The sequence below is a fragment of the Mercenaria mercenaria genome, unplaced genomic scaffold (assembly GCF_021730395.1).
Source record: "Mercenaria mercenaria strain notata unplaced genomic scaffold, MADL_Memer_1 contig_3595, whole genome shotgun sequence".
NCBI lineage: Eukaryota > Metazoa > Mollusca > Bivalvia > Venerida > Veneridae > Mercenaria > Mercenaria mercenaria.
The window spans coordinates 10047-30714 of record NW_026461749.1 but is presented as its reverse complement, the minus strand read 5'-3'; the positions used below and the strand labels follow the sequence as shown (position 1 = coordinate 30714).

Below are 20668 nucleotides of genomic sequence, written 5' to 3'. Positions count from 1 at the left end.
TCTTTTGTTTAAATAAATGTACACATTCTTTCTCTCTCTCTCCCCCCCCCCCCCCTCACCAGCTTTCAATGAGCTCCTAATTACACTATTTCATTAGAAAATTATTCTTTGAAGTAGTTTTTCTCCTGTCGTCGAATGTTTCAATATTCCAAAGATATTTAACTTTCAGTCGGAAATTATGTAATTTATGTTGATTCGTATTGTTCTCATAAACCGTTTGGTGGAAAATCAAAGCTCTGTTCTATTCTGTTCTTTTCATTTTTTCTATTTTTATTTTTATTTTTATTTTTTGGACTAATTAGACAATTATGAACGTTATTATTTCAAAAGACTATATTGAATCGTACATCAGTTGTTGGTATATGCAGTTCCGTAAATTAAGACGGTTTCAGTTACGTCAGAACTTTAAGAAATCCACAAGTTTTTTATTTCTTGATACACTTCGAAGTAAAATGGAAGCAAGAAGCCTTTACCCTATTACACTTAAAATTATATTATTGTATTGTTTATAAAGTCAAGAATACCTACATATGTAATAATAAATTGTCATGCTTTGGAAAATATGATTTATTGGCCTCTAAAGTAAAAGAAATTGAAAAGTTTACTGTTTTTCACCATATGTTCAATATAAGCTACGGTGATACTTTTAAAACAAAATTTGAAGCAAGAAGATGTTCAGTTAGAATAAATATTTTCACATTGAATTAAAGAGAAGAAATCGAAGTTTTCTGTCATATCTGGTAAAATATTCACAAACGAAAAGACATATTTGAAATTAATCATTAAAAATAAATTTCCTATATAATCTATTGCTCAAAGTAATATCAATAGAGAAACCACTATTGATTATCGGATAATTTTCAAGGGGGACAACCTACTATGATAAGCCAGTCAAATATAATTAAAGCTGGAGATGTATGTTTAGCCCCCAGTGACCTTGACCTTTGATGGAGTGACCCCAAAAACAATAGTGGTCATCTACTTTGTAAGCCCTATTATCCTATGAAGTTTGAAGGTTCTAGGTCAAATGGGTTTCAAGTTATTAACCGGAAATTGATTTCTATTTTCTGCCCGCTGCGACCTTGGCCTCTAATAGAGTGACCCCATAATCATCAGGTGTCATCTACTCTGCATGTCCAATCATCCTATGAAGTTTCAACATTCTGGGTTTAGTGGTTTTAAAGTTATTGATCGGAAATGGTTTTCAATGTTCAGGTCCATGCGTCCTTGATATTTGATGGAGTGACCTAAAAACAATAGGGGTCGTCTACTCCATAAGCCCTGCCACCCTATGAAGTTTGAAGGTTCTAGGTCAAATGATTCTCCATTGATTGATCTGAAATGAAGTGTGACGGACGGACAGGGCAAAAACAATATGTCTACCACAGTGAGGTGTGTGTGGGAGGGGGGGAGGGAAGGCATAATAATGAAACGTATGAATACATTTGAACTATTGTAAATTAAACGAACGATTTGTATCAATTACAAACATTTTTTTAAAAGGATCTTTGTTTAAAGCCTTAATAAGGTCATGTTTTTTCACTATTTACTAAGCATTCAAAAGACAAGCATATTATAACGCAAAGGCCACATGAAGGATGCTTATGATAAATTGAATCGGTCTAAATTAATATAGGCATTGTATTTTTTTGTCAACTGATATTTATTACCAGAACAGCATTTTATCCAAAAACGATTGCACTTGCTAAGCTACGTTTTAAGATAACTTTCTTTAAGGAAAATAATATCACCGAAGCTGGTGATTTTATAAGACCAAGGTTTTTCGCAATTATACCAGGATAAAATATAACGAGAAGGGCATGATGGCCCTAGATCGGTCACATCATTTTCACAGCATGCCTGAAAATATTTGAAATACTTTTGAAATAGCGCCAGCTTTTTCTGACAGAGTCTTTCAAAGTTTCCACTAACTACATTAAGTAGGTAATGACATTGTGTGGTTGTAGGGTGGGGAGGAAGCTTAATGATGACACAGGAAAACAAGATCAAGAAACAGTGAAAAATATATATTTATTCATTTAACAAGAAACACAAGACTTAAAAAATAACTAGAAATGTGTCCATAGGACACGGGTACCCCCACATACCATGCCATCCTATATAGCAAAAACTATCAAAGGGCAATAAATGCAGTAAAATAATCACAGAAAAAAATCGTTCCTTTATGGCCATCTGCTCATCAAGCTGAAATCCTTGAAAGACTGAAGCAAGTCAGGCTAATAGTGTGGGAGAAGTTTGACACACAAACCCTTTTCTCTATATTTCATACATTTAGCAAAAACTATCAAAGGGTCATAATTGTGGTAAAATAGTCACAGAAAAAAAAATCTTCCTTTATGGTCATCTGCACATCTAGGTTGTTCATATGTGAAAGTTCGAAGCACATTAGGCTTATAGTGCGGGAGGAGTTGGACACACAATATTATCTCTATACTCTATATATTACAAAACTATCAAAGGGCCATAACTGCAGTAAACTAGTCACAGAAAAAATCATTCATTTATGGTCATCTGCACATCTAGGTTGTTCATCTGTGGAAGTTTGAAGCAAATCAGGCTAATAGTGTGGAAAGAGTTTGACACAAAAACTTTTCTCTATATTCCATATAACAATCAAGGCACTGAAGTACTGATGGGGCGAATTTCTTGTTGGTCTGAGGGAAATTGTTAGTTCGAACCCTACTACCAACCGGACTGTTAATGTTTATGGTCTAGTCCTGTTCCTTCCCTAATACGATGGTTAGGAAAATTGACGGACCCATAATAGTGTACCTCCTTTTTTGAGCCAAAAAAACCTACTTTAACTTATTTCAGGAGAGCGTAGGTCCAAGCCCCAGTAGGATCATTATATTTCTTTTTTCTAGAAGGATGAACTGGTTTTTTTCAAGACATATTACTGATTTGTTGTACAAAAGAGGAAATGTTTAATTTGATTAGCCATTTCTTGCTGTTTAAAGTGAATTGAACTTCTGATACAGAAAGGTGAGGGTTAAGACATCTTTGAAAATACTGAGTTAAATGTGGTATAAAAATTCTTTTTTTTTTTGCATTTATTCTTTAGTTTACATACTGTGGAAGAAATGTAGGTAGGTTTTACCTCTGCCGTATGTTTTTTTTGAATGCAGAGAGAAAGGCCATAATTTTTCAAAGTTGGAGCTTAATTTCTGTCCGATTAAATCCTTTTACTTGAGGCTCCAAAGAAAAAATGTTATCGACAGTTTTATTTTGTGTTTTATAATTGTTACGCAATACTCTGAAATTTCTTTTATCAAAATATTTGGTATAATGAATTCTCTGCGATTGTTTTGTGCAGGCCTGGTTATCACTTTGAAATTTTCTCTGTTTGAGCTTGAGGAAATAACATAGATTAAACAAACATTAAAAAAAGAACGACACGGTAAAAGTTGTTTGAAAATGCAACACACTGCGAAACAATGTTAACTTCAAGACTGTATCAAGTTAATGCAATTAATTATTAAACATTACTATTACATTCGTCAGAATGTTTCTAAAACGAACTTGTTTAGTATAAAAATTACCAAAAAAAAAAAAAAACAACAACAACAACAAAACAAACAAACAAACTGCCATTAAATCGAATAAAATTATAGTTTCAATTGTAAATGTATACATTATTTCTGTAACAAAATATAACATGTACGCTGTTTCGGTATACAAATCGTAAAATGTGGTCATTTGTTTCTTCTCACCTTTACTGTGGCAATTCCACGCAGCGCTTACCTCCCCTAGAACCTATAGATTGCAACTGATCTGAAATACTTATGCATCCCTTTTACCTGATACATATTTTTTGCTCCTTATTTATTGTTTTATATGCAAAAACATACCTAGTAAAGGTAATACATTTATTAAACATAGCCGTTACATAATTGATTTACCTGTACATCGACTGTATTGAAGATCTCTATTGTGTATGAACAGAACTATAATCTACCTGGGTCAGTATTAATGATTTATTCTACGGAAGCGTAGGAGGGTCAAAATTATAAGCTAAGCGGAACTAGTAACAATATATTACAATATATACACTCAATTGACCGCCGTTATGGGAATTGATGTCTCTTTATATCGTGCCAGGATTGGTATATATGCTCTACGCGTCAGAAAGCATACTAGGCGTCAAAAATATGGCAAATATTCTGCAAACATTTCTGGGACAGACATCCATTGGAGAAGTTTAGCGTGTAATCTGTACTGCTTGTTTAGTATGCTTGTACTGTACGTAGTGATATATGGCCATAGATATGTTCTAGATAAATATGCAGTAACATCAATAAATGTTTGTGAAGGCTGTGACGGGGCATCAAATATATCACCAGGAACTATCTCTTTATGTGGGTGCTCTCAGTTTGGTGTTCTGTGTGGATCATATTCTGAACGATTGCTTGTACTGGCGTCAGAAGTTGAATCCAACCCTGGACCAGAAACTGAAAGTAGTATCACTGACGAAAATACACAAACAAATTTGAAAGCTATATCGGAAACCAAAGATGAAATTCGAGGAGTCAAAAATGAAGTCCAGAGTGTTAAAACTGAATTGATAAGTTTGAAATCTGAAATGAGCTCAATTAGATCAAAAGTTATAGCTGTTGAATCTGAACAGAAACGCGTCGAAGATAGGCTACGAGGTATGGAGGGTAAATTAGAGTATTTGGACCACAACCAAGAAATATTACAGAGTGATACGGCTTCCCTCTCATTAGCTGATGATTTGCGTGAAATTCGGTTAAGTAATATTGAACACCAATTAAATATTATTGAATCAGATAGATTTATAGGCTCTTTGCGAATATTTGGACTTGAAGAGATAGAAACAGATGATAGGCCATTGAACCTGATGTTGAAGCCATGGAGACGGTCTCTTTGGAGGTCAATCACACCAAAAAATAGGATAAAGGTCAAAGCCCAATACATACAGGAGATACACTTAATTTATTAACATGGAATATAGAAGGTTTTAAATCAAAGTTAAATAATTTTGACATGTTGGATTTTTTGAAAAGTCATGACGTCACTGGTATTCAAGAAACATGGGAGCTGGAATCAGATTATTGTGAACAATATTTTCCTGAATATAACGTGTATTCATGTAGTGCTAAAAATCAAATGCTGGTGGAAGGCATATGGGCGGTGTTACTGTCTTAATTAAAGGTGATATGACATCTTTTGTAAAACGTGTATGTGAATGGTTTACTTTTGGTGTTATGCTGTTGTTTGATAAAACATTACTGACCACAGATAGAGATGTTCTATATGTTTCATTGTATATACCACTAGAAAATTCTCCGTTTTATGATAATAAGGATATGACGGGGTTATAAGAACTGGAGGATTGTGTTATTACAAATCAGTTACTTGATACAGAATTGTTGTTAAATGGTGACTTTAATGCCCGAACTGCTAACGCTCTAGACTATGTTACATGTTCTGTCAATATACCAGAATTAACGGAATTAAGAGATATTATTGATAGTGAGGTAGTTCTTGCAAGGTCTTCGTCTGACACCCAGATGAATAAATTCGGTCATGAGCTTATAGAATTCTGTAAAGTGTATTCCTGTATTATAACAAACGGTCGTTTTGGTTTGCACCCAGAGAGTAATGGCTATACCTTCGTTAATAGTAATGGTTGTAGTACTATTGACTATTTTATAACATCTAAATGCTTAATTGACCTCATTCAACAGTTTCAGATTTCACCGAACACGGAGAGTTATCACATGCCTATAAGTCTTAGTTTGAAATTAAGTCATGGTGACACACCCGTGACAACTGACGAGAATCTGCACTTGTGTTACAATCTAAATGATGACAATTGTAAGGAGTATTTACAATGTTTATCGGAAAATATACTGAATGGTTGTTTCAACCCGATAGATATCATGCTAGACGACAGTAATATTGATATAAACGTTATTGTAGGCGAATTGGAAACGGCAATAGTAGATAGCAGTGCTAGATTTCAAAAATTAAGAAGGCCGATTATTCGTAAGAAAAACTAGAAAATGCTTTTGTAAAAAAGCGCATGTCTCCCCCAATGCAAAGTCCTATAGGCAAGAAGTCAATAGGGGTCAGGAGCGAAAGTCAAAGAGACACTGATGGTTGACTGCAATAGGGATCATCTACTTGGCATGTCCAGTCATCCCGCTAAATTTCAACACTCTTGGCCTAGTGGTTCTCAAGTCACTGTTCAGGCTCCTGTGACCTTGACCTTTGATCGAGTGACCTCAAAATAAATAGGGGTCATCTACTCTGCATGTCCAATCATCCTATTAAGTTTCAACATTGTAGGTCAAGTGGTTCTCAAGTTATTTCCAAAAAATGATTTTACATGAACAGGCCCCTGTGACCTTGACCTTTAATAGACTGACCCCAAAATCAATAGGGGTCATCTACTCTGCATGTTCAATCATCCTATGAAGTTTCAACATTCTGGGTCAAGTGGTTCTCTAGGTATTGATCAGAACTGCTTATCAATGTTCAGGCCTCTGTGGCCTTGACCTTTAACGGAGTGACCCTAAAAATAATATGGGTCATTTACTCTGCATGAACAATCATCCTATGAAGTTTCAATATTCTGGGTCGAGAGGTTCTCAAGTTATTGATTGGAAATGGTTTTCCATGTTCAGGCCCCTATGGCCTTGACCTTTGACAGAGTGACCCTAAAATCGTTAGGGGTCATCTACTCTGCATGACCAATCATCCTATGAAGTTTCATCATTCTGTGTCAAATGGTTCTCAAGTTACTGACCGGAAATGGTTTTCAATGTTCAGGCCCCTGTGACCTTGACCTTTCACAGAGTGACCCTAAAATCGTTACGGGTCATCTACTCTGCATGACCAATCATCCTATTAAGTTTCAACATTCTGGGTCAAGTGGTTCTCAAGTTATTGATCGGAAATGGTTTTCAATGTTCAGGCCCCTGTGACCTTGACCTTTAATGGAGTGACCCCAAAATCAAGAGGGATCATCAACTTTGCATGTACAATCATCCTATGAAGTTTCAATTTTCTGGGCACGTGGTTCTCTAGTTATTGATCGGAAATGGTTTTCCATGTTCAGGCCCGTGTGACATTGACCTTTGATCAAGTGACCCCAAAATCAATAGGGGTCATCTACTCTTCATGAACAATCATCCTATGAAGTTTCAACTTTCTGGGTCAAGTGGTTCTCTAGTTATTGATCGGAAATGGTTTTCCATGTTCAGGCCCCTGTGACCTTGACCTTTGATCAAGTGACCCCAAAATCAATAGGGGTCATCTACTCTGCATGAACAATCATCCTATGAAGTTTCAACATTCTGGGTCAAGTGGTTCTCTAGTTATTGATCGGAAATGGGCCCCTGTGACCTTGACCTTTCACGGAGTGACCCCAAAATCAATAGGGGTCATCTACTCTTCATGGCCAATCATCCTATGAAGTTTCAACATTCTGAGTCAAGTGGTTCTCTAGTTATTGATCGGAAATGGTTTTCAATGTTCTGGCCCCTGTGACCTTGACCTTTGATCAAGTGACCCTAAAAACAATAGGGGTCGTCTACTTCAGCAGCCCTACAACCCTATGAAGTTTGAAGGTTCTAGGTCAAATAGTTCTCCAGTTATTGCTCGGAAATGAAGTGTGACGTACGGACGGACGGACGGACGGAAGGACGGACGGACGGACAGGGCAAAAACAATATGTCTCCTGGGGGAGACATAATAAACTATGGTTTGACAGTGATTGTAAAGCTGCAAAATTACAGAGTAGAAAAGCTTTATAAAAGTTTCGGTCCAGCCGATGTGAAAATAATTTGAACGACTATATAAATAGCAAACATGTTTATAAAAATATGTGTAGACGGAAACATTATTTATATAATAAAAAATATGTGTCTAAAATAGAATCTGTTGTAAATAATTCAAAGATGTTTTGGCGTGAATTGAAGAAATTGACAGATAAACCCAAGTCGCAACCAAATATATCTTTGAACAGCTGGTTTGAACATTTTAGCAACTTGTTTGCATCGAATGTTGCTGATGACAATATTGATTATGAACAGGACGATAGAGATATTGATATGAATATAAATATCGATAAGATCTAGGACTTAGTGTTTAATTCTAGTATAACAGATGACGAGATTGTAAATACTGTAAAGTCTTTAAATATACGCAAGGCATCTGGTGGTTACCTTATTCCACAGCATATAGTTTATGGTGTAAATGTATTATTACCTTTTATACGAACATTGTTCAACATATTATTTGCAAAAGGTGAATTTCCAGATGAGTGGGCCAAGTCAATAATTATTCCGCTGCATAAGAAGGGAAGTGTTAGCAATCCAAATAACTACAGGGGTATTGCTTTGTTAGATATTTTAAGTAAAGTCTACATATCAATAATTACCAAAAGGTAAACTTTCTATGTAGAAGCATACAGTAGAATATCAGAATGACAAGCTGGATTTAGGGCTGGTTATTGTACAGTTGATAACGCCTTTATACTGTATTCTATTGTTAACAAATATTTAAGTGTAAAAGGAAAATCGATATACGTAGCTTTCATTGACTTTCAGAAAGCCTTTGATTTGGTTGACCGGCCAGTATTGTATGATATTTTGAAAAACAATGGTGTTCAAGGTCATTTATACAAGGCTATACAATCCATTTATGTGTCTGTTAAAGCATGTGTTAGAACACAACAAGGTTTTACCAGTATATTTTCTTGCCCTGTTGGACTACGTCAGGGGTGTAACTTGAGTCCCATCTTGTTTGCCATGTTTATAAACGAATTGTATACTTTGTTATGTCAAAACAATACTAGAGGCATCCAGTTATTTCCTGATACTATGGAAATATTCCTACTTATGTTCGCAGATGATATTGCTCTTCTAGCAGATACTGTAGTTGGGTTACAAAGGCAATTAAATATTTTAGAAACCTTTTGTAATTCAAGTAAACTTACAGTAAATATTTCTAAAACAAAAGTACTGGTCTTTAAGCGAGGTGGACGATTAGCGAGGAGAGAACGCTGGTTCTTTGGTAATAACGTATTAGATACTGTGAATGGTTTTACCTATGTTGGAATATATTTTTCTAACAGACTATCATTGTACAAAAAGCTGAAGCTATGTCGGTTAAAGCGAAAAAAAGTTCTGATATATATTTTTAATTCTCTACAAAATTTGTAATGTTTACCTTATAAAACGTTCCTTAAAAAATTTGATACAAAAGTTGCGGCTGTGTTACTATATGGTTCAGAACTATGGGGACAAAAACATGCGATGTGTCGAATCAATACAGGTATATGCGTGTAAACGCTTTCTTAAAGTGAACAGAAGTGCATGTAACGATGCTGTTCTTGGGAACGTTGGTAGGTTCCCCTTGTATATATATTCAGCTAAACGTTGTATCAAATATTGGATGCGTTTGCTTACTTTGCCTAGAAACAGATATATCAAATTGTGCTATGAAATGCTTTTATGTTATGATAATTTAGGTTATATAAATTGGGTTACAGATGTAAAACAATATTTATATACTAACGGGTTTGGATATATTTGGGAACGCCAAGAAGTCGCTAACCCACGCTATTTTCTGTTTCAATTTGAACAAAGGTTGAAAGACCAATATGTTCAAAACTGGAGGACTAGATGCAATGGAAGTAGTAAACTTTGTCATTATATACATTTTAAACCTATGTACAATGTTGAGAAGTATGTTACTGTTGTAGATATAGCAAAATTTCGATCCTGTATGGCAAATTTTCGAAGTTCTTCACATAATCTCATGATTGAAAAAAAAAATTGAAACATATAATTAATAATGTATAGTATAATTCAAATCGACATTTGTTATGAATGAAACTGTGCTCGGAATCAGTGTTTGTTTGATGAGCAATTTATAGACACAGGTCGTAAGTAATAACGAAATGGTCGCTAGAACCCCATTTCCATTGAAACAACATGAACATTATCTAAGTGTTTCGATAAAATTTTGATTAGAAATATTGTATTTATTTTGTTATTAGCTTTATCTCTGCATATTACACAGTTTGTGTATTATGCCATTGAGTTTTACCTTGCCCAAGACGAAAAAGGTCCATTCATACGGATATTTCATTCATAGGGGGCGAATTAATTTACCCTTTATTATGTACTATTTTCTAATGTTATCTGAAAGGATAACAGAGAGCTGCGTGACATAATCGTTTACAAAATCACGTAGAAATTATAGTATTCTATGTAGTTTGAACAACTATTCATATACATATGCTATACATGTTATTACTGTTCTGCGGAAATGTTTTGTCTATTTCGGGGGCGGTTGTTTACTGTTGCTTTTAGGCAAATCGTATTAAAAGAATCTGAACCGTATTGTTCACTCTTGGGCTAATCGCCACAAAGGGTTATAAGGTGTCCATAGGTCAATAATGCCCCCACATACCATACAATCCTATATAGCAACAACTATCAAAGGGCAATAACAGTAGTAAAAATAGTAAAAATGGTCATCTGCACATTTAGGTTGTTCATCTCTGAAAGTTTGAGGGTAATCAGGCTAATAGTGTGGGAGGAGTTTGACACACAAGATTTCAGGACGGACGTATGTATGGACAGTAGCAATGCTATATGTCCCCACATAAATGTTAGGGGGCATAAAAACGATTTTGGGGCTGGGGTACATGGTAATTTTGGTGGGAGCTTCAAGAAATTTGGTAGAGGGCCGCCCAAGAAACATTTGCGTGAAAATTATTTTACAATCAGGCCAGTGGTTTCAGAGGAAAGGAATATGAAAAAAAAATCATATATATATATATATATATATATATATATATATATATATATATATATATATATATATATATATATATATAGGGAAAACTAGTATCATCCTGTGGCGGCCATGTGTTTTAATGAAACCGAACAATGTGAAGGCATTTTGTACAGGATCTCCCATGGAACACTGCTGTCAAGTTATTTTGAAATCTGACCAGCGGTTACACAGAAGAATATCCATACCGGAAAAAACTAGCCTGTCCCTATGGCAGCGATGTTTCTTTTAACAAAACAGACTGATTTGAAGGAAATTAATGGAAGATCACTGCTGCGAAATTATAACAAAATTGGGCATGCAGTTTCTGAGATTTTTAAATTTTTCCTTTTGGTTGAAAATTTTTGCAAGGACTTAGATTTAAAGGAATCCGAAAGAGGATCATCAGAAAATTCCTGTGAAATTTGGTTGGAACTGGCTTGGTGGTTTAGGAGACGTTCTTTAAAGAAATTGTAGACGAGGGACGGACGGTCAGACGACGGACAATCAACGAAACTAAAATCTATTTGAGCAAAGTATCATAAAGAATACATTTTGCCAATATCAAGCTACCTGCTTTCCGTGCATTTTCTTTATGATATCCTCTTTGATCTTTTTAACTTTTTGCTTTTCTTTAAATCGTTTTGTTAGTTTACGTGTTATCCGGTCAATATCACCAGGGTGCAAAGCGATGATAGCCAGGGTGACTTTATCTGGATCTACTACATCTTCTTTTAGTTGCAAGGCAGATGTTTCAGCACCAAGTATAACAGACCTTTGCGTTTTATCTGAAGGATATAAGGATATTGCATGTGACGGAATACAGCTGATTAAGTTTAAAAGTCTTCCAGTTCAATAAGTCAGTCAGAAATTATTTAATTCATAACATGGTATAAGCTAATAAATAACACATCAGTCAAACTTCTATCCTCTAAATACTTACTTCTGTAGGAAGCATTTTCAGTTGAATATCTAAGTATGTTGTAGTATGCTCATCTTCCACTAAATTATTTTAAGATATTGATGTAAATGTAGAGGATCGTCATCAAATATATTCATCTTAAAGATATCTATATCAGGCTACAATTACATGGTATTTCTAGTTACAGTTATAAATTAATTACATGGTCCAGTCTATTTAGTGGATATTTTCAAATATGAAATTTGGGTATAGTTTATGTTTAGAATTTATTTGCAAAAGTTTATTTACAGCACCTGTTTTATGGCTGTTATACAAAACAGTAAGCACAAATAAAATCTGTTTCGCCACAATTGTTTTGATATACTTATCACTAAAACTAAAGATCTTAAAATATAAAATAATCTACACTGACCTACAACATTTCCTGGCACTGATCCATCACTATCTGTCAATTTATTTCGACATGTGGCATATTTTGCTGCTTTTTGATACTCTTCAGTCATGCTTGACTGATAAACAACCACACGAATATCTGTTACATGATGCTGTATATTTCCTTGGTACTCTACAATGGCTTTCATTATCATATCAGCACTAGCAGCAGCTGTCATTCCTAAACCTAATGATATCATTTTTATTTTAAAATGTTATTTCTAGTGCATTTTTCATTTCTAGTGTCCCCCACCCCCTTACATTTCATATTCGGTGATACTTTTGAGATTTAACCAGTCCATCTATTTTAATTTGTATAAATTTACCTATAAAACTAACCAGGCGAGCATTTCAAAAAGACGATATTCCAAAATTTAGAAATTTAGTATCTGATAAATTGATGCATTAAGAGTCAGTTAAAGCTTTTCGTTGGGTATATAATGAAGAATGGATTTTAAATTTCTTTTGAATTAAAAAGTAACCAGAAGGTGTTTTTGTCACTAAAACTAATGTCTCCTCCATGTAAATTTTAGCTCTGGCTGCAATTTTGTGCAGCAAAGCATGAAAGTGTCGGCGATATGCACAACTAGGCTTGGTACTGATTACTCCTGTGAAGTTTCGTCGAAATCTGTCCAGCAGTTTGACCTGTGAAAGCCGGACAAGATTTTTCTATTTCTAGCTCTGGAATGGCCATTTTGTGCGGCGAAATGGAAAGTGCCAGCGACATGCATAACTGCATAACTAGGCTTAATATTGATCACTCCTGTGAAGTTTCGTCGAAACCCAGCCAGCAGTTTGACCTGTGAAAGTCAGACACGATTTTTCTAATTTTAGCTCTTGGGGCCATTCTGTGCAGCGAAGCGGAACGTGTCGACGACATGCACAAGTAGACTTTGTACTAATCATTCCTGTGAAGTTTCGTAGAAATCCGGCCAGCAGTTTGACCTGTGAAAGCCTGACAAGCTTTATCCGGACAGACGGCTAAGGCAAAAGCAATATGTCTCCCTCACCTATAGGGGAGATAAAATAAGTAATAAATGAATACTAAGCATTTAGTATGTAACCTGTGCCAAGAGCTGGCAATGCAATACTTGTAAAGAGACATTTGTCAGCTTCTTGAAGGCATCTGATAATGACAGAATTCCATTTATCAATATAATTTACTGTTGACATTTCTACGGCTGTTATATGTATAATGTTTTTACATCCAAGGCCTTTGGCTTCTGATACAACTATCTGCTCGTTTTTCATTGTCTGTCCTACAAGAAGTAAATAACAATGGATAAATGACATAAAACACTGTAAACTCTGTTCAGATTGCAGAATATGATATTTAAATAATTTTATAATGATATGAACTTTAATCTGGTGTCAGTATAATGTGACTGTGTCACCCATTGGGATATCATGTTACGTGTCTACGGCGTGATATTCAAGTGAGGCAGCACTATAAAGCTGGGCATTGCTACAAGCAAACACTGTCATTCAGTAGACTGAAAAAAATGTTAAACAAGAGCTCAAAGAACACAAAATGTCCCCCTTGATGCATTCAGTAACTGCACAAGAAAAGAGAAATTATTTGGTTAAAGTGAACTGGACATTTGACGTACTGACCTCAAATCAATAATTATGGGTCATTTACCAGTCAAAATTGACTTCCGTATCAAATGTGATCTTAGACCAAAGCATTCTCTAGTTATTGTGAAAAAAGTTCTACTATTCTTGGTCACTGTGACCTTGACCTTTGACCTACTGATCTCAAAATCAATAAAGTCATCTGCTGGTCATGATCAACCTCCCTATTACATTTCATGATCCTAGGTCCAAGCGTTCTCAAGTTATTGTCCGAAAACAGTTTAACTGTTCCAAGTCACTGTGACCTTGAACTTCGTTCAACTGACCTCAAAATCAATGGGGTCATCTACCTCCCTATTAAATTTCATGATCCTAGGTCCAAGCGTTCTTAAGTTATCGTCCGGAAACGATTTAACTGACCTACTGACCTCAAAATTAATAGGGGTCATCTGCTGGTCATAATCAACCTCCCTATTAAGGTTCGTGATCCTAGGCCCAAATATTCTCAAGTTATTGTCCGAAAACAGTTTAAATGTTCCAGGTCACTGTGACCTTGACGTTTGACCAACTGATCTCAATATCAATAGGGGTCATTTGCTGGTCATGATCAACTACCCTTTCAACATTCATGATCCTAGGCCTGAGTGTTCTTGAGTTATCATCCAGAAACCGTTTAAATGTTCCGGGTAACTGTGACCTGAATCTTTGAGCTATTGACCTCAAAAGCAATTAGGGTCATCTGCTGGTCATGATCAAACTCCCTATCAACTTTCATGATCCTAGGCCAAAGCAGAGTTATCATCCAGAAACCGATTGATCTACATACCGACTGACCGACTGACAGCTGCAAAATAATTTACCCCTCCTTCTTCGAAGGGGGCATAAAAAGACGCACACAATGAACCAAGCATTTTATCAGTTTTATTTATCGAGTTTAATTAATTCTATGTGGAAAGACACAAATGTAATATTCTTTCGATAACATGTATGATTTTCCTGCTGAATTTAACATTGAAAGTTCTTCTTTCTTTACCTATTATAGACCAAGAAAATTCGACAAACGTCTCCTACACATAAAACAACGTCAATGTCAAAAGCTTTATTACACTAGTGTAATACTAAATCTAGGTAACAACTTTATTCCTTCTCACGACGTCAAGCATGTGACCAAATGCAATATAACGCTACACTTATCAAAATGAATTAAGTGTTGTCAGTTAAAATATAAATCAGAGGAAAGGCGTTCTCATTGTCCAAACCCATGAAGGGAAACAAGAATCTTTCTTTGATAACTCAAACTTTGATTCAGTTCAAAAGTTGCATTCTTTCCAAAAAATGTATGTTATTTCTTTCCAGCAGATTCCTAATAGAATCCAGGGCAAGTTCTTAAAACTATCCAGTTTAACACGTTGGGTCAAACCTAGGATCATTTAACTCCCTGAGGCCGATATCGTAACATACCTGCTGCGGCGGGATAAGAATTACCACCTGGAGTCGAAGACATTATCTAACCTTATCATAATCACACCCGCATACAGTCCGTTGAAATCATGCAGGGAAACATTATTAACTTGGGTGTAAATTAAAATATACTTACAAAATACTCGAAGTTTGAACAAATATTTTTATATCTAATTTCGTCCGTAGCTTATATCCAAATAGAACACAATTTTCACTTCGAAATATTCACAATTTAACACACCTACTGCGTTTAATAGATACTTGAACATTAAAATCCAATAAATAGAAATGCATCACTGAATATTTACATCAGCATTACATAAATTTACTAATAAACTTTGTTAATGTGGCAGTTGACCTTAATACAATCGACACTGTTTATTGTCCAATACAGGTAAATCCAATAATTGCTTTGCAACAGATCTATGACGGATTATCTTTGAACACCCCTGGACTTATAGGACTCAACTGCCACATTATCAAAGTTTATTAGTACACCCGTTTTTGTGTGAATATCAGTGGTTTATTTTGATGTATAATCTATTTCTAAACATGTACACAAATGTTGTGTGTCACGCGCTGAGACAGTTAAGTTGTAATATTTACATCCATCTTTGAATAATTATTAAATTTACAAACATGCGTTTATTTACATATACTTTTTTTGTATTTTATGAAACATGCTTTGTTGTGTTATTTTTAATCCATTTGTATCGTATGTGATGTAAGTGTACCAATATTTCAGCCTTCTAAAACTTAACATTTTCCGACCATTCATTTGTCTGATAATGCAATCGCATCGTCGGAATCATCATCCGACGGAACTGATATTTCAGAATCAGCATGGTAATAAATAAATATTTTCTTCATTTTAAGAAAGATCTCTGGCCGACGACATTATTTTTTAAATTACTCTTTTGAAATACAGTATGAACGAAACACAGCGGAGATTTTATTTCATTTACATTACCGCATAGTTACAGACATTTATTTTAACGAGGGGACTAATTATTAGCACAACTAGTAATTATTACATCAAAGAAATAATAGCCGTATGCAAAGTGATTTTGCTTTTGTCAAACTTATCAAAAATTAACAAGTACTTATCGCAATCATCATGATCTCGGTGCCGCGACTATACTCGTCAATCGCCGTCCTGGGGAGTCCTGATAACGCGCGTATAGTCGCATATCGACGCTACAGGGGTAGAAAATATAACGCCTATAGTCGCATTTCGGCCCCAGGGAGTTAATAGACTTTTTATGAAACTATTACCATTGTCTAAAACCTCAACACTTAATAAATCGAAAATATTATAAATAATAATATAAAAACTGAACAGAAATATGCACAGAATTAGCTTTTTTTGTTTAACAACGTTTATCTCTATAACATACTTAGTCTTTTAAGTTCTGTATCAAGCTCTTGACCTCCAGCCTTTCTTATCGCCTGTGCAACACCTCCTAGAATTAGATAATAACAAGCAAATTCAGTAAATTAAAATCCCCCGCCAAGTAAGTTGTTTTATGAATAAGGAAACTATATATTGAAAATGATATTCGATTTCCAGATATACATATGTTATAGACAATGGGATTGTGCCGTGGTTTTGTTTGTTCACTGACTGATTTGAATGTATTGTGATTAATTCTTTTTAAATTCATAAACATTATAGAAAATAAGGGAATAACTATAAAGTTAGTTCAGTTATCCTGACAAAAGTTTGTGTAAAACTGTCACATTTGTATTAAAGTTCAACATAGGTAAATTTATGTGGAATTTATGACATTTATAACAATTAAAGGGCAACAACTCTGCAGATACTTAAACAATATCCTGAAAAATGTTGTGCATGCTACCACCCTGTAGTGTTTCATATTTGCTGTACATTAGGTGGACCGATGGTCTTGTGTAACACGCTTGACTGTCAATCCAGAGGTTCGGGGTTCGAATCCCGGTCCAGGCACTGGAAATTTCTGAGATGGTCTTGATTATCTCCCACCTAACTAAGAGGCCTGTACTGGTTCTTCAAAGGAAAGACGGCTTCGCCTGTATCGGTGCTATACATTAGGCACGTTAAAGAACCAGACTGTCTATTCGTAAAGAGCTAGGCTAAGTTAGCCGGACAGGCCAGTATCTAAAAAGGATTTCTCTCTATCTGTTCTGGGGTCTTTATCTCACTCTGTCCCTCTGGTCAGATCGCTCTGTGTAGAGGATGAATTTCGCGCCCTGTGTGGCTGCGCTTGATATATGTAAAGCGCCTTTGATTATGTTTATCATGAAAAGGGCGCTATATAAATCTGGTATAATAATATAATGATAATTATATACATTTACCTGAAGATCCATTAATAAATTATTTTTATGTGATAATTTATGTTTTGTAAAACAATTAACGGGCTCTGAAACTCTGAAGCTATTGAAGTGATCCTGACGCCAAACAGTGATCCAAATCAATGGGGAAACCCTGTTTTACTTGTTCAAGGGGGATAATACAATATGTGAGGAATGGACAACGCAAAATCTGTATCCTGCCACCTTCGAAGGAGGATAATATAGGTAACACATTTTTTTTTTGAAAAATTTAATGCTATATTTTCGAAATTAAAAGATAAAGTTTATAAATTTGAATGAATTCAAGATTTTAAAATTGAATTTAAAACGTATCAAAAATTGTTAAATTGCGGATCTGCATGAAAATAATACAGTATGTATATTCTTAGTTAGCCTGGGAAGCCGTTGATAATATTTGTGCTTTGTCAGAAGAAATCATACCTAATACTATGCATTAAAGATCACTTAATTTGCGCTAATTAGTGTTAATTGGCATTCATCGACTTTCTGATATTATCAACGCCTGGGGAAATGTGAAGGAGTTTCCATGTTACTACCGATTATCGATTTTCTATAATTAGCCTAATTAACATGTGATCAGATTTGCGCTTGTTTGAAATGGAAACGAGGCAATGATGCCGAAAATTCGGCAATTTCCGTAGATCACTAGGTCTGCATTAATATAACTTCTTGATAGCTATCACGCAAATTTAAGTTTATACTGATATATATAAAAGTTGTTACAACTTGCTGGAAAAGCTATGGGAGGTACAAACTGGTATTTGTCTATGGCCCGGAAATGTTCGGAAACCTTCGGAAGTACACGATTCCGATCTGTCTTTTCCGTGAGAATTCCGTTTCTATTTTTAGCCATGGTATATTGCTTTCAGAAGTTATCGTTCTTTATCAAACACCCGCATATTTCGGGTGTAATATAGGTGGCGCTGCGGTTGGAAAACAGGTTTCCCCAGGCTGTCAATTTGCAGGTATTAAAAAAGTTAGAAATTGTCAGACTGGATTCCCAGGCTAATTCTTAGTTACCTTGACTCATATCCAAGTCTTTATTGGAGCTGTTTACGATGGCATCTGTGTCCTCTTTAGTAATATCACCTTGTTTTACAGTAACACGCACGTTTCCAACTGTATAATACACGGCCTTACAAGCAACAGAATCCATGCCAGAACTTTTAAGTGCCGAGGATTTGTGGTCCTTTTCTGAAACTAACAAATGATATGCGTACGATTACCCTTGACCTTAAATATTAACATCCCACTATTTTCAGTTTTGTATCTGTTTTAAATTTACCAGAAATATCTGGCATAGCATGTGTGTTCAGTATAACAGACAATCAAAGCACAGAGAGAACTGATGTGGGCGGCGTTTGACAGCTTCTAAGTATGGGCATGAACAGTTCGCTTTGACGAATTTTATTTCATGTGCTCATTAATAATTTTGGTGATTCTAGTTAAAATTTTATAAGCATTTTCAACTTTTGACCGAATCAAGGGAAAAACTCTGCTTTTACTGAGTCAAGAGGGATAATACTAAATTTGAGCAGAGGGCATGTGCATATTAATAATTATGTGACATTTGGGGATTCTGGTTTTAATACTTTTTGAATATAAACATTTCCAGCTTTTTACTAAATCAGGGCGAAAAACCCTGCTTTTAGTGAGTCAAGGGGAGATAATATAATATATATGCAAAATTTGGCTTAATTTATAATTTTGTGAGGTTTGGTGATTTTAGCTCAAAAACTTTCTTAATTATACATTTTCATTTTCATTTTTTTTTAACAAATTAAGAAGAAACATTCTGTTTTAACTGGATCAAGACGGATAATACTAAATGTGAGCGAAGGTCAGGATTGTGCTAGTTAGTAATTATATGAGGTTTGGTGAATCTAGCTAATATAATTTTTGAATTATAAACATTTTCAATTTTGGACGGATGGACGTACGGACGTAAAGCCGGACGAACAACGCCAAAACAATTCTCCTCTGCCTTTGGCGGAGGATAAGAACATTTTGATAAAATATTATGAAGGTAAAGCAGAAAATGTGGCCTCTAGATCATTAACAAGTTTTTTCTATGACTTGACCTACACAATATTATAGCAACGTTGTCCTTGACTTTAAATAACCCAGTTTCAAACTTGACCTAGAGTTCATACAAAAAAAAAAAAAAAAACACACTTTAAAATTTAATGAATTAGAAGACTAAAATAATTCTATATCAAATACGTTTTAGCTAGACGCGTCACAAGGTGAAAATGTGCATTTTTTAATATTTTAGGGGCCATAACTCTGGAAATAGGGTGCGGATCCAGACAAAAAAAAAGAGGTGCGTAAGTTTATATTCCGATATAGACTCATGCATTATCTTACATTGAACATTTGTGCTGTGGTGAGTTAAAAAAACTGTGTAACCTTTATGGGCACCAAATCGTGAAAAATGCAGAACCAAATTTTATTGCAATTTCTTATACATGTAAATACTAAAAAAAAGATGTCCGTATCTCTCACTGAAAATGAGAGTGCTAATAAGTTGCTACAATATATACTGTATAGCGGGTTATATTCGCGGAGGTTTAATTTTCGCTATAACACACTATGTACCCGGATAATCTTGACTCTGTTCAGCGACCCTAACTCAGTGCAAACACGGCGGATGTAAAGCCGATACAACTATGTTTTCTGTGTAATTTCGATGTATAAAGGAATTTTTCGGTTGTTATATCTGTCAATTGATCAAGTGTATATTTGTTTCAAAATGTATTATGTTAAATAAATCAACCCTTGTGTTTTCAGGTGGAATACCGACGAACAAGGCAAACTTTTCAATGAAAAAGTTTACAAAAAATCTTAAAAAATACTTGTATGCTTTTGATGCGTCTACTATTTTGTAGTTTGAAAGCAAAAATATACTGCTTTATAGGCCCGTTTATACTATGTTGTTAACCCACTACATGTTGACACAATACATGTTCAAATGTACTGACAGCAAGAAAAGGGGTAAAAACCTAACTTCGAGTTGATAAAAACCGAACTCAGTTTACATGAGGAATGGATAAAAACCTAACTTACACGAAATCGCTGGTAGAATAAACA

General features: G+C 35.0%; 1 protein-coding gene across 1 annotated transcript in view; it reads right to left on the bottom strand.

The window, feature by feature from the left end:
* Positions 1-18985, bottom strand: part of LOC128553217 (protein mono-ADP-ribosyltransferase PARP14-like) — a gene marked incomplete at its 3' end in the record, with an annotated part of 46384 nt that extends 27399 nt beyond the window's left edge. The window contains exons 1-5 of the mRNA XM_053534336.1: positions 18599-18985; positions 16621-16686; positions 13252-13446; positions 12168-12374; positions 11407-11621 (exon numbers count right to left, since the gene is read on the bottom strand). Coding sequence (XP_053390311.1) covers positions 11407-11621; positions 12168-12374; positions 13252-13446; positions 16621-16686; positions 18599-18734 — 819 coding nt within the window. The remainder of the gene's footprint in view (positions 1-11406; positions 11622-12167; positions 12375-13251; positions 13447-16620; positions 16687-18598) is intronic.
* Positions 18986-20668: the final 1683 nt, after the last annotated feature.